This window comes from Cryptomeria japonica, chromosome 11 (assembly GCF_030272615.1).
Source record: "Cryptomeria japonica chromosome 11, Sugi_1.0, whole genome shotgun sequence".
Lineage (NCBI taxonomy): Eukaryota > Viridiplantae > Streptophyta > Pinopsida > Cupressales > Cupressaceae > Cryptomeria > Cryptomeria japonica.
Window position 1 is genome coordinate 328,315,131 of NC_081415.1, and position 13,456 is coordinate 328,328,586.

The window sequence follows — 13,456 nt, forward strand, 5'->3', positions numbered from 1 at the left end:
TTGGCATAATCAGCAAGCAACAAGTCCCTCCAATCAGCTATAAGCTCACTCATAGAACTCAAATGGGGTCTCCAGGAAAGAGCATCTGCCACTATGTTCTTCTTCCCTTTGACATACTCAATGTCAAAGTCATAAGCCTAAAGCTTACCAACCCACTTCTGCTGCCTTTCGTTCAAGTCTTTTTGGTGCATGAAGTGCTTAAGACTGCCATGATCAGTCTTAGCAACGAACTTACTCCCCACAAGATACTGCCTGAACTTCACAAGGGCATGCATTATGGCAAGCATCTCCTTGTCATATATTGAATATAGCCTTTCAAGTCCTCTCAACTTACTACTTTCAAAGACAATAGGATGCTTGTCTTGCATAAGAACTGCACCAACACCTTCTCCTAATGCATCACACTGCAGTTCAAAAGGCTTGGTGAAATCTGGTAAGGCCAAAACAGGGCATGAGCTCATGATCTCCTTGAACTGAACAAACACTGTTTGTGCCTTTTCTGACCACTCAAAAGCTCCTTTCCTTGTAAGATCTATGAGGGGGGCAGCCAACTGAAAGTATCCCTTCACAAACCTACGGTAAAAACCACAAAGACCCAAGAATCCCTTCAAGTGTGTTATGTTCTCGGGGGGAGGCCAATCAATGATAGCTCTAATCTTTTCAAGGTCTACCTTCACACCTCCTGCATTGATATTGTGACCAAGGTAGAGCAATTCTTTCATTCCAAATTCACATTTGGACTCCTTTGCAAACAGGGATTCAGATTCCAATATGCTCAACGCTTCACCCAAATCCTGTAAGTGCTCCTTCCAAGACTTGTTGTATATGAGTATGTCATCAAAGAATATGAGCACAAACTTCCTCAACTGTTTCTGGAAGATTTTTTTCATGCATGACTGGAATGTGGCAGGGGCATTAGTCAAGCCAAAGGGCATGACTAGGAACTCAAAATGCCCAAAGTGGCATCTAAAAGCAGTCTTTTCTACATCTGATGCTCTCATCCTAATTTGATGATACCCCGATCTGAGATCGATCTTTGAGAAGAACACTGCACCATGTAGCTCATCAATTCTCGGGATAGGATACCAATTCTTAATAGTTTTCTGATTCAAGGCCCAATAGTCCACGCACATGCGTATGGTCCCATCCTTTTTTTTCACCAAGACCATAGCCGAAGCAAATGGGCTCTTGCTTGGCCGTATGTAACCTATATCAAGCAGCTCCTGGATTGCTTTCTCAATCTCATCCTTTTGCTTCTTGTGGTAGCGATAAGGAGTAGTCATTACAGGTTTTGCTCCTTCTTCCAACTCAATGATATGCTCAATCCCTCTTTCAAGGGGTCTTCCAGGAGGAGGATTTTCAAACACCTTACTCCTCTTGGTAATCAAAGCTTGAATGTCTTCGGGATAGCTCCGTTTCTCTTCTGGTGATTTGGAAGGCATGACCTTGATCTCAGGAGGTCTATCAAATGGTGGTTTCCCAAAGACCTTACTTTTTTTCTGTAATCAATGCTTGAATGTCTGCAAAGTAGCTGCCCTTCTCTTCCTATGGATTTGAGGGCATTATCAAACACTCTGCTGCCCACTCCACTTGGTAATGGCGGAGCAGCCTCTCCATCCTCTTCAATGAAACAATTCTAAGTCCTCCATTTGACATTCCTCTCAATACCACCTTCTTCCCATCAGACATGAATTTCAGCTCCATGGTTTGCAAATTTAATGTGATCTCACCAAGAGATCTCAGCCACTGAATCCCAAGGACTGCATCATCAGTCCCTCCAATGCTAACCACAAAGAAATCATCTCGAATCTCGTGGTTTCCCAACTTCAGTGACATGTTGGAAATCATTCGGTTGCAAGATATAGTGGAGCCATCAGCTACCATGACTTTGAAGCCTTCTACTTCCTCTGCCACTAGCCCCCTCTTTGCAACAATTCTCTCATTCATGAAATTATGAGTCACTCCTGTGTCAATGAGAGCAATGACACGATGCTCTCCTATCACACCCCGAACTCTAAAGGACTCATTCTTTTGAATGCTCGAGAGTTGAGCAACCACTCCTCTATCTTCTAACTCAGTTTTAGGCCCTTCCGAAGCCTCTTCATACTCGTTGTCCTCAATTTCAGTCTGCTATTCTGAAATTTCAGAATTTGCTCCATCAGTAGAATAGCACTCCATTTAATGTAGATTGCCCTTCCCATGACACTTATGTCCCGGGGCCCAAGGTTCTTTGCAAGAGTAGCAAAGATTCTTCCTTCGGAGCTCTTGACGGAGCCCATCATCCATTCGCGAAGGAAACTTCTTGGTCTGATTTGTATGCTTCTTCTTATCCTTCCGGAAAGGGAAAGGCTTGGACTGAAATTTGTTCTTTGGGGCAGCCAACTCCATGCTTCTAGCCTTCTTGATTGCATCAGCCAAGGTGGGTGGGTCAAAGGCTTTTACCCAACTTTTCAACAGTTCTTCAAGTCCCTCAATAAATAGGACCACTAACCTCTTCTCCGAGATACTACTAACCATAACTGAAAGGCTTTGAAACTCAGTTATGAAAGTGTCCAAAGAACCCTGTTGCTTGAGTTGTGCAAGCTCTCTAAACTTCACCTCCGGATCCTTGGTATGAAATCTTTCTATCAATTTGTTGGTGAATTTAGCATAGGTATGGATCAAGTTATGACCAAGGGTGACCTACCCATGGTACCACCATTCATGAGCAGCTCCATCTAGGTGCAAGGTAGCGAACTCGATGGCCTCTTTTTCGGGCATAGGTCTCAAAGACAAGTAATTGTCCAACTTTTGCACCCAAGGTCTAGCTGTGCTCTTACTGCTTCCATCAAAGTGTGCTAGAATAACCTTCCCAAGAGCTTGATGGTAATCTCTTGGAGTGGAATACCGATTGTCATTCCTTCTTCCTCTCTTCATTTTCTGATTCATGTATTGATCCAAGGTGAGGATATCTCGGATCTCTGCAGGGAGAGAAGCATACTCCATATAGTTGTTCCTTATCTCATCAGTTGTAGGTATCTCAACTTCATTTTGTGGTGTTTCTCTAGGTAGAAAGACGGGTTGTAGAAGTCTTGGAGCTGAACCTCCATTGTTGCTCCCATTGTTACTCTCGTTTCCATTTCCTCCAGGATTATTAGAAGTACTAGCTTCCAGGCCATTGTTGGGTTGATTAGGGGTCCCAACAACATTCTGGTTAAGTTTGGCCAGCAATTGAGACATCATATTCATCATGGTATCTTCTTCTTTTCCAGCTTCCAGCACCTGGCCTTGATTGCGATCCTTCTTCGATTTGTGTTTCAGGCTTTTCTCCTAGTTCTCTATGATGACGTCCTGCGAACAATCAATCTCACTTTAATAAATCAATTTGAAAAATTAATTAATTTAATTAATCAAACATTAAAAAATTTTAACATCTGGCTCGAGAAGCTCTTTGTGAGTTGTATCTTTAAATGTTTTTCGCTTGATAGAGGTGAGATGATCTTAAGTTTTACAAAAACTTCGAGCCACTTGCACAAAAAGTGCGATTTTGGGAGATTTGACTTTCCCTTCCTTTCGGCCTAAAGAAACTGAATGTATGATTCTATTTGGCTCTTCTTGGTGTTTGCCAATTTTAAAGCATTTACCCCTTTTCGGCCTATAAGATGAATTTGAAAGCTTTTTGATTTTCGGGTTGAAGCTCTCCTTTTCACGACGTAGGTCTCTTTGTCAAACTCGGGCCTACGGGTGTCGTGATTTGAATTTATTGGAATAAAGTCGAACTTTAATATGACGTTGGCAAGTATGAACTATGGTGATAATGACTTCGCCCCTCACTACTTAATGATTTTAGAGTTGATTGGGCTCTTTAGAATTTTCAGCTGATAAAGTTATCTTGCGAACTGATGTCTTTCACCATTTTCGGGTAGTGTGTGTGTTTTAAGAGACTCATTTCGCCAAACCCCTTTGCCCTCTACAACAAACAAATCACGCAATTTGTATCTATTAATCATTGCCGGCTTGGACAGAAATCATGCGATTTTCACCTTATACGTCCTTCTTGGCCTGAGTCGTGATTTTGCTAGTTTTTAAACGTTTTTCGGCCTACATCACCAATTTGAGAGTTTTGAGTGGGTTTCGGCCTTTTGAAAGATTTTTGAAACTTGGCTTCTTTTACGAAATGCACACCAAACTTTATGTTATTATGACGCACCCCTATCCTTTGTTGATTTTCGGCCAAAAAAAATCTTATTGCGCGATTTTTAAAGTTATTCAACAATTTCGGCTAACTTAACACCTTTTTCAAAATTTATAAAAATTACGCCTTTCCTTTCATTTTGCGATTTTTGGCCTAAAGAGGCCCTTTGAAAAGTTTTTAAGTTTTACGCTTTTCCCACTTACTTCGCATTTTCGGCTAAGGGAGGCATTTTGAAAAGTTAAAAAGTTAAACATTCTCCCTCTTTTCGTGATTTTCGGAAATTGGCCTAAAAGGGGGTTTTGAAAAGTTTTTAAGTTAACGCCTTTTTCTTATTCTCCATTTTCGGGCTAAAAGCCCCTTTTGCAAACTTAGGCGATTTACCTCCCCTTTTCACTTTTTTGGCCTAAAATGATATTTTACGCGACTCAGTTTTGAAATGAATATGTGCCTTTATCATTTTTCGGCCCATTGACCCGAAATGTGCGACTTGGTTTTTTGGCCATTATGTGCGATTTTAGGCTTCGCTTTTCAGCCATTTCACTATAATCGCGCGATTTTCCTTCTTCCATATTCTGCTCGCATTTCGGCCTCCTTTGCAATTTCGGGTATCTTACCTAAGGTGCACGATTTTATATTTTGCTATTTTCGGCTCCTTTGAGCCATTTTGAAAGTCATGGTTTTCGGCCAGAATGAAGACTTCGACCCCTAAAGCAAAATTGCGAACCTAGACTCTTGTGGCCTTTGAAGGCTTGATGATAGACGCAATGGTAAAATGATGACTTCAGGCTATCTGAGTCAAAAAGGCACCTCACAAAACTCACGAAAATGCCGAGTTTCTCCAATTTTGGATTTACTCCCTTCAAAATGAGGAAAACGTTCAAACTTTTGGCGTACATGACCCACACTCGACGCATTACTGGCCATGGAAGGCTTTGACAAGCCCAACCATGACGACTTTCTCTCCACTCCACCAGGGCAACGGGGGTCCCCTGAAGCAGGGGGCGTGTGTGCTATACACACAACAGCTGGGAAGTACGATTTGCAAAATAAAAATGATTACTCAAAGATTAGTGCTGAAAACTTACAAATGCCATTGCCTAGGACATAGTAATCCACAGAGCAAATACCCAGAATGATTGAATCGCCTGGCAGAATACGGTTCCAGCAAATCCACGACCAACAACAAGAAAACACTCCAATCCCACACAAACACTCCACAATCCGCAAAACTCTCACTGACAGCACTGGAATTACAAGAACACAGCTAGGTACTATCTTCCAAGTACAAAACTGAGACTTAGCTAGGAAGCCACACTTCGAAGCTCAAATTTCAATCGCCAAACCGGCAACATAACGATGCAATTTCATAAGATACCAAATGAGAGGCCAAGCACCTGTATTTATAGATTTTTCCCTCTGAAATTCAAATGCAAATGGCGCCCAAAACAATTGAAATTCAATTTCATTTCATGTCATAGCCTCCCCTAGACATGGCATTAATTTTCCCAAACTCCCTAGGCAAAGTTCGAACTTTTTCCTAGGTGACAACTTTGCAATATAAAATAATATAAACATGAAATATTTCATCTTTCTCAACGCCACCTTTTTAATGCCACTAACTTAGAAAAATAACAATATTGCTGGCAGATAGATATTTTTCCTAAGTCGCCCATAACAATATTGCTGGCAGATTGATATTTATTTCTAACTGGTGAAGATAGCCTCATCATTAGATGTAAGAAAGAATTAGCTACAGAATTTGAAATGAAGGATCTAGGCCTAATGCATTATTTTCAAGGTTTAGAAGTATGGCAAAGATTTAATGAAATTATCCTTAGTCAAGGAAAATATACTATTGATATATTGAAAAGATTTGGAATGATGGATTGCAAACCTATGTCTACTCCTATGGAAACTAACTTGAAGAAATTGAGTTTATCTGCAGGTAACTCTGATTTTGCAGATCCATCGGAGTATAGGCAGTTGATTGGATCCTTATGTATCTAGTTAACACTAGACCGTATATTTGTTATGCAGTGAGTGCCCTCAGGCAGTTCATGAACAAACCGAAGCATGTTCATCTTGTTGCAGCCAAGCATATCCTGAGATATTTGCGAGGCATAGTTGGCTACATGCTGAAGTATCCAATCAACATTGTTATCACCCTGGAAGGCTACTCTGATTCTGATTGGGCAGGAAGTGTAACTGATAGGAAGAGCACTTCAGGGATTTGCTTCAGTTTGGCTTCTGTCGTGATCTTCTGGGCCAGCAGGAAGCAGTCCTCAGTTGCTTTGAGTACTGCAAAAGCTGAGTACATTGCATCAAGTGTGGCGTCAAGAGAAGCAGTATAGCTTCGCGAGCTTCTTACTGGGTTGTTTGGACAACCTTGAGAACCCACAGTCATTCATTGTGACAATCAGAGTTGTATTAAGAAGTATGTTAATCCTGTGTTTCATGACAGGTCAAAACATGTGGAAACTCATTATCACTATGTTCGCGATATGGTACAGAGAGGTGCCATTCAACTAAAATATGTCAGCACTGATGAGCAGATTGCAGATGTTCTCACCAAGCCTCTTGCTCGAGTGAAGTTTGAGTACTTCAGACAAAGACTTGGAGTTGTTGAGAACACAACTTTGGCTGCGAGGGAGTCTCAATCCCAGTGATGCACTAAGTTGCATCTTCCACCCTCTACGGGCAATGCAAGGTGGAGTCACCCTCTGCGGGCAATACAAAGTGACATTGGATCCTTCTCAGGGAGAAGGTTGAGGTGAAAGACCTCCTCCACCCTCTGCAGGCAATGCAAGGTGGATCCATCCTCTGCGGGCAATGCAAGATGGATACAATGAAAAAAGATACATGATGTGTTATTACAATATAATGTGTTTTGCTATAATCCTCCCTAGCTAAGAGGGAGTGCTGAAATTTGATAGCTAGAATCGGATTAAGTGGATTAAATTTTTAATGTTGCCTAAGTGGCAATTAAAAATTTAAGTATATATTGTAATAATCATAATATTATCATGAGCGAATTACTTGTAAAGTATTGGGCTAGGCCCAATTGGAAAACAATGTAACTTGTAATCAAATTATTATCCCAAGTTTGGGCGCCAATATAGAAAAAGGAATTATGAATTTGAGTCGGCCAATTAGGCCAGCCGACTTGAGCAAGGGATTGATTGAATCTTGTCAACCAAAACACAATTCATCATCAACGAATATTTGCTCTGCTATCCGTGGTCTTCTACTAGTGAATTTGTCATCCTAATTAATGCGAATCTGTTCTTGTGGCTGGGCGAATTAGTGTGGAATCTGAGCTATGAATCTACCTTATATCTGAGCGAACTATTGATCATTTTGAGCTCCATTCCAGACCTGAATCTGATCACCATTGTGGAGCAGACTTGTGCAAATTATGGGCGGCTATGTTGGGCGATATTGAGTTGTCTAAATCACTAAATTAGAGCACCGATCATCCTCTTTTGTGGTGTCGAAACTATACTTGTGGGATCAACGAATTAGGGCCTGCACATCAGTGATTTAGATTGGGCAAAGCTCTGCCCTAGATTGGTGACTTAATCAGATAAGTAATCTGATCTTCATTGTACTTGTAATTTGCTCATGATTAAAGGATTTTGATCTGGATCTTTGATGTTGAGTTTTTCCTCCAAGAGGGAGATTTTCCCAGGGTATTTTGGTGTTTTGTGTCTCTTGTGTGTTTACATTTGAGTTAAATTCTGAGTTTAACTAATTCTGATCACTAAAATTAACAAGAATCGATTGGAAGATTTAGTTTTCTTTGTTATTATTTTGAAGTTTTGAAGCATTAGTGATCCTTTAAAACTTTCTGGTTAAAAGTTACACCTTTCTGCTGCTTTCTGGTTAAAAGCACACTTGGATATAATTCATTGTCTATCAATAGAAGATAGTTGCACCTTGTAAAATAAGCAGAGAGTAGGTATAGAAGATCATCATACCTATTTTAACTGTCTGTTCAGATTGTTACCTATGTGGGCATTAGAATATAGAGTTAGGTAGCAAAATCTGCAAACAAAGAGTCTTTAAGCCTTCCACAGCACAGCAATGTATAGTGTGAGGTTACCATTTTCAACAAAAGTGGCACGATGCAAAATAGACATTCCCTTTTGTGGCCCTAATTAAGATGGGGATGGGGTCGAGGGCTTTTGAATTGCAGATCACTTAAAGGAGACAATTGTGCCAAGATTGGCATAAAACCGCTAGGCTTTGCTACTCCTCAACATGTGACAACAAAAAAACCTGCTATGCTAGAAAATAAATCTAGCAAGGTCATGTAGATGGCAGGCACTAGGTAACTCTGATGAAGTCTATTGAAATTGCAGACTAAGCACCAATTGTCTTTGTATGCAAAGAACAATATGTAGGAAAAACCATGAAGACCACAAAACACCTCCAACTAATACACCATCCTCGTAGAAACTAAGAAATCTCTCCACAATGCAATTTAAAATAACTCACAAAGATCATCGATTTGGAAAAAGAAATCAGATTAACTCTATAAGGAGCTATAGACTAGGCTCGATGCAGGATTTTGGGAAGGGTTTTGCTAAATCGCTATGATACCATGTTGGGAATTCCAAGATCATAAAGCAAAACCCAAAACTTCCACAAACTATGAGCACACAAAAAGCCAAATGAATATTATCTAAGAGTTAATTTGAATGTACAAAGTAGGCTTGCATATATAGGCAAGCTAGTAGAGGTAGGCAAGTTGGACACAACAACTAACTAACCTTCCAAAGATGAGACACTTGTTAACTCACTTGACAAGTGTTCTCATGAATGGCAAGTGTGTATGAAGAGGTGTTTCACAAAGTGAATACATATGTCTCAACCAAATGAGGTGAGACAAATCTCTAAAATGGCTAAGTAAACTTAAGCTTATGTATGAAATAGCTCAATCTAGAAAGTGTTGACAACTAACTAATTATCTAATGACACTATTTACATTAACATTCATGAGGCCCAACAAGAATTCTAATTATAATCAGCAGCATCCTAAACCCTATAAAGACCCTTCACAATTCAATGGAGAAGTGTTCATCTCATCACACTTTGGCAACTAGCACCGTGTGAACTCAACTAGCTGGTCCTAACTCCCAAAATGCTCATCCTTAGCTCAAATGGCTATGAAAATGGCTAACAAAGGCTCAAAACATCTCCTTTGCCTTAATTGAAATTTGGAACCACATGCACCTATATAAATGTTTTGAGCTTGAATTAGAAGCCCAAACAATTAGAATGTGAAGACAAAATGCTTCCCTTCGGCTCCCTCTTCTTGCATGTTCAATCTGGACAAAACCACCCATTCCATCAAACAGGTGGTTTCAAAACAAACTCTTTGACAATGACGATACTACTCCTTCAGTGCTCAGCTTGTACTCCATTTTTTAGTAGCTATAACTTTTGCATACATAATCAAAACTGGATGCAGTTTTCTTTTGAAATGCATTAATTTTTCAAGAGGAACCTGAATATTAAAAATATTCAACTTTGGAAGCCACCAAAGTACTGTTTTTGACCCTGCAAGACATCTGCACTTATGAGGCCAAAATCATGTCTAGCCACTCTGAAATAGTCATTGAACTCAAACAACCAATCTTGATGATGAACTAGATCCATTTTTTAGATCATCAGAAATCCCCAAAAGCACTCAAAAAAACTGGAATCCTTGAGAAATGTGTCATTACATTTTCCCCCGAGACACAAATGTATATCACCCATATTGAGTATGGGGTGGCAAGGAAAAGAAACTATACCAAAAACTAGTTTCCAATGATTGGGTAGATACTTTCTGCTCTACGCTAGAAAGTATAATCAACAATATCATTTCACACTAAATGAGTTTATCGTGTAAAATTTAACAAGCTAAGCAGAAGCAAAATTTTGAGATATTTGATTGTTCACCAAATAAACTTGAGTGTTTCAATTTCTAATAACTCCCCCTTCCTTTAGCTAGCTATAGTGGTTTGCTCCCTTGGTGGATAGTAAGTCTAAGGAACAAGCATGTTCAAAAAATGATATCGCAAATTTAGGCTATTGTTGATCTTATTGACAATCTGGAAGATGGTTTTATTCAGAACAAGTGAGCTGAGCTGATTCCACTTCTTAAGACTTTGGCTTACCTGCTCCTTACAAGTCAGGTAATTATGCCCCTCTCTCGTTGATTTCCACTCAAGGGATTATGCATTGGGGTGGTCAGATGTACAATCCGACCACATGAGAGATGTATAGGTTGAGAAGGCCCCACTGAAAATAGCACAAATGGCATGGCCCATCAGTAATCCTCCCAAAATTGACTCACAGCAGTTTTGATGAAAATTAGTTCCAATGAACAGTCTAGAATTTATCTGTATATGGTGATCAAACCCCGATTGACCCATTAGGAATACTTATTCGGACATAAATCAATTGTTCAACTGTTCTATAGTTATTAAGAATGGCTACCCTTTGGGAGCCTTAGACTTCTACGTTTCAATTTTGATGGTTGCTATTACGGTACTCTTTGTGATACTCTTGGTGCTTGTTTAAATATATATTTCGTACACCTTTTTAACTTTCCTCAGTATAAGTATCACTGTTCACCAAATGAATTCAAGGAGAGCATCAATTCCCAAGCAGCCTGCTATCCATAAAACTCTCAAGTTCATATTGATCTAGACATGTCTTTTAGTAACCAATACCCAATTTTGGAGCAAGAAACCTCCCACGGTTCTCAAGGAGATATCCTTTCCATATAAAACATGTCAAAAAAAGATCATATGGTGTACGTTATGTCTCTTGTAGGGTAGTATAATAGAATGAATGAATGTTTTTAATAACATCCATGAGACCAAACAACCTATGGGACCCACGGACAGCCAGCAAAACAAAGAAGTGTGAAAGTTCAAAACAGAATAGTCTAGTGACACCATGCGTATTTAATCTCCTTTTCCTTCTGTATATTGGATATTCTACTTTGTATTATTTTGATCAAGTAATCTACAACTTTTGTTATCCTTTCTTCTTCAAACAGGTCATACTCAAAGAGCCCATGTTAAGAGTTTCGATGTAATTATCTGAATATTCTTGTAAGCTGAACACTCCATGATGTAATGTCATTCCATCTCCACCATTTCTAAAGTACAATAGCAACACCTTCTATCTGCCCACTCTTCTTTAGATATCTGAGTTATATTGATAAAAAAAAAGTAATATGCCATCCGATTGTCCACCAAGGAACTTGTACGCATCTCCCGTATGTATTATGAGGTTAGAAGGACAACAGTGCATACCAAAAGCTAGTCTTCAACAATGGATAAATACTTTCAGACTTCAGTTCTAGATTAGGAATGGCAATAAACGAATTTGTGATATAAAACTGCATAAGCTAAGCAGAAGCAGATTTGAAGACATCTGACTGTTCACCAAATGAATTTTACGAATATTTTAATTAGCTCATATTGACCAATATACATATAATTTCGTAATTAAACAGCCAAATTAGTTTTCAGAAATACACAACATAGAAAATTTCCAAACGAATTTCAAAGTTGCTATGGAAGCCTTTACAGAAGAAAATGTGAACAAATACCACAAATAGTTATCACTCGATAAGAAAGGCTTCTAAAGCATCTAGAGCAAAGTCAAAGTTCACTATTTCAGGAGTTTCTAAAAACACGTACCACAAATATTTGGCTCTTTATGAAACATCCTTGTCATATAGAGCAAAACTGATCGGCTGGATTTTAAAAGCTTAGGGTAGACCTTAACGAGAACAGATGGCGGGGGCGGGAGGCTCAGGTTTGTAGTGCTGTACGCATTGACATGGGGATTAGGTTTGTAATTTAGGTCAGTAATGCATTTTGCCAAAAGTTCAATTCCTCATGGTAATTCAGTCTTTCACTTTCAAAATGACTCTTTGATTAAATAGCCTCCAAGATCTCGGTGTAGGCTAGCGTCAAACCAGAATTTTGCAGTCTTTATCCTGTAATCACTGCGAGCACTGGCAACATGTACATCAATCACAACATTTTTGTGGAATTTATTTTGTTGCGGGCAAATTATATCAGCAACATTTATGATAATGCAATGCAAATTGTAGAAAGATGATCAGTGTTATTTTGTATACATGTTTTTTATCAAATTGCTTAGTGTCGCGCCAGAAATATTTTACTGTGTTATAGTTCTCATAACAACTTCCAGCATATTGCAGGACAAAGTAAAAGTAATGTGAACGGATATATACATACCAAGGCTTATTACTTGCATAAGCACCAGTCTAATGTTTATGGATCTCACAGAATGCAGTGTGTTTCCCAGTACACCCATTTGGACAATTGCAGTGCAGATCACCGATCCTGCCTGCCTTTGTCCTCTTCACTCTTTTCTGTGCAGTTTATGTTTATATTATATTCTCACTCTTGTGCCCAGTACATATCCATGAACCCAAGCTAAGGAACCACCCTATACACAAGGCTGAGTTGCTGTCAATTTCTGTCAATTTGTAAATTGTGGCAGATTTTCTAAACTGTGGCAAAACAGTTTTGTGAATAAATTTTTTTTTTAAATATTAATATGATAATAATATTGATTGACTAAAAAATCAACTGTCTTAATAATAAAATAAAGTTAGAATTTTTTTAATAATTTTTTTTTATTTTTTTTTGTTAAAGTTAATGTATTGATTTGAAAACAATTTAATTTGATCATTTTAAAAAAATATTAAAAATAATTAAAATATTATGTACATTGAATTTAAATATGATGTCATAGTTATAAAATAGTTTATATATGATGTTATGGTTATGAATTAATTTTATTTATTTATTTTTTAATTTTTAAGTTGAAAATGAGAAGGTATTTTTTTTGCTATTTTTTTTGCTATAAAAATAACATTATAATATAATAATGATATATTATAATATGATAATAATATTGTAATATTATTTTGTTCACGAGTTTTCTAAGGTTCATCCTTTGGGTAAGGTGGTCATGAGAGGTGAAGAGGTGTGGGCTAGGTCGGAGCAGGGATGGATTAAAATCAATTTTGATGGGGCGTCAAGAAGAAACCTAGGCATTTCAGGTTCTGGGTGCGTTGCTCATGATGAGGAGGGGAAGATCATTTTCAAAGGTGTGCAGAGGTTGCAAGATGGAACAAACAATGAGACTGAGGCACAAGTTGCTCTATTAGCAGTGGAATTGGCCAATAACATGAACATCCCGAAAGTGTATCTTGAAGGAGACTCTCAAGTGGTGGTGGAT

At 38.6% G+C, this 13,456-nt stretch overlaps 1 protein-coding gene across 7 annotated transcripts in view; it reads right to left on the bottom strand.

Annotated features, from left to right (window-relative positions):
- The window catches only part of LOC131065061 (uncharacterized), a 254,398-nt gene extending 241,662 nt beyond the window's left edge, over positions 1 to 12,736 (bottom strand). For 2 of the 7 annotated variants that reach the window (XM_057999455.2, XM_057999454.2), the window contains exon 1: positions 12,445 to 12,733. In XM_057999455.2, coding sequence (XP_057855438.2) covers positions 12,445 to 12,523 — 79 coding nt within the window. In that variant the 5' untranslated portion in view covers positions 12,524 to 12,733. Of the gene's footprint in view, positions 1 to 11,877; positions 12,198 to 12,444 lie in introns of all 7 variants that reach the window. The other 5 variants (XM_057999458.2, XM_057999459.2, XM_057999457.2 and 2 more) reach the window with 4 other exon arrangements.
- Between the last annotated feature and the right edge of the window lie 720 nt (positions 12,737 to 13,456).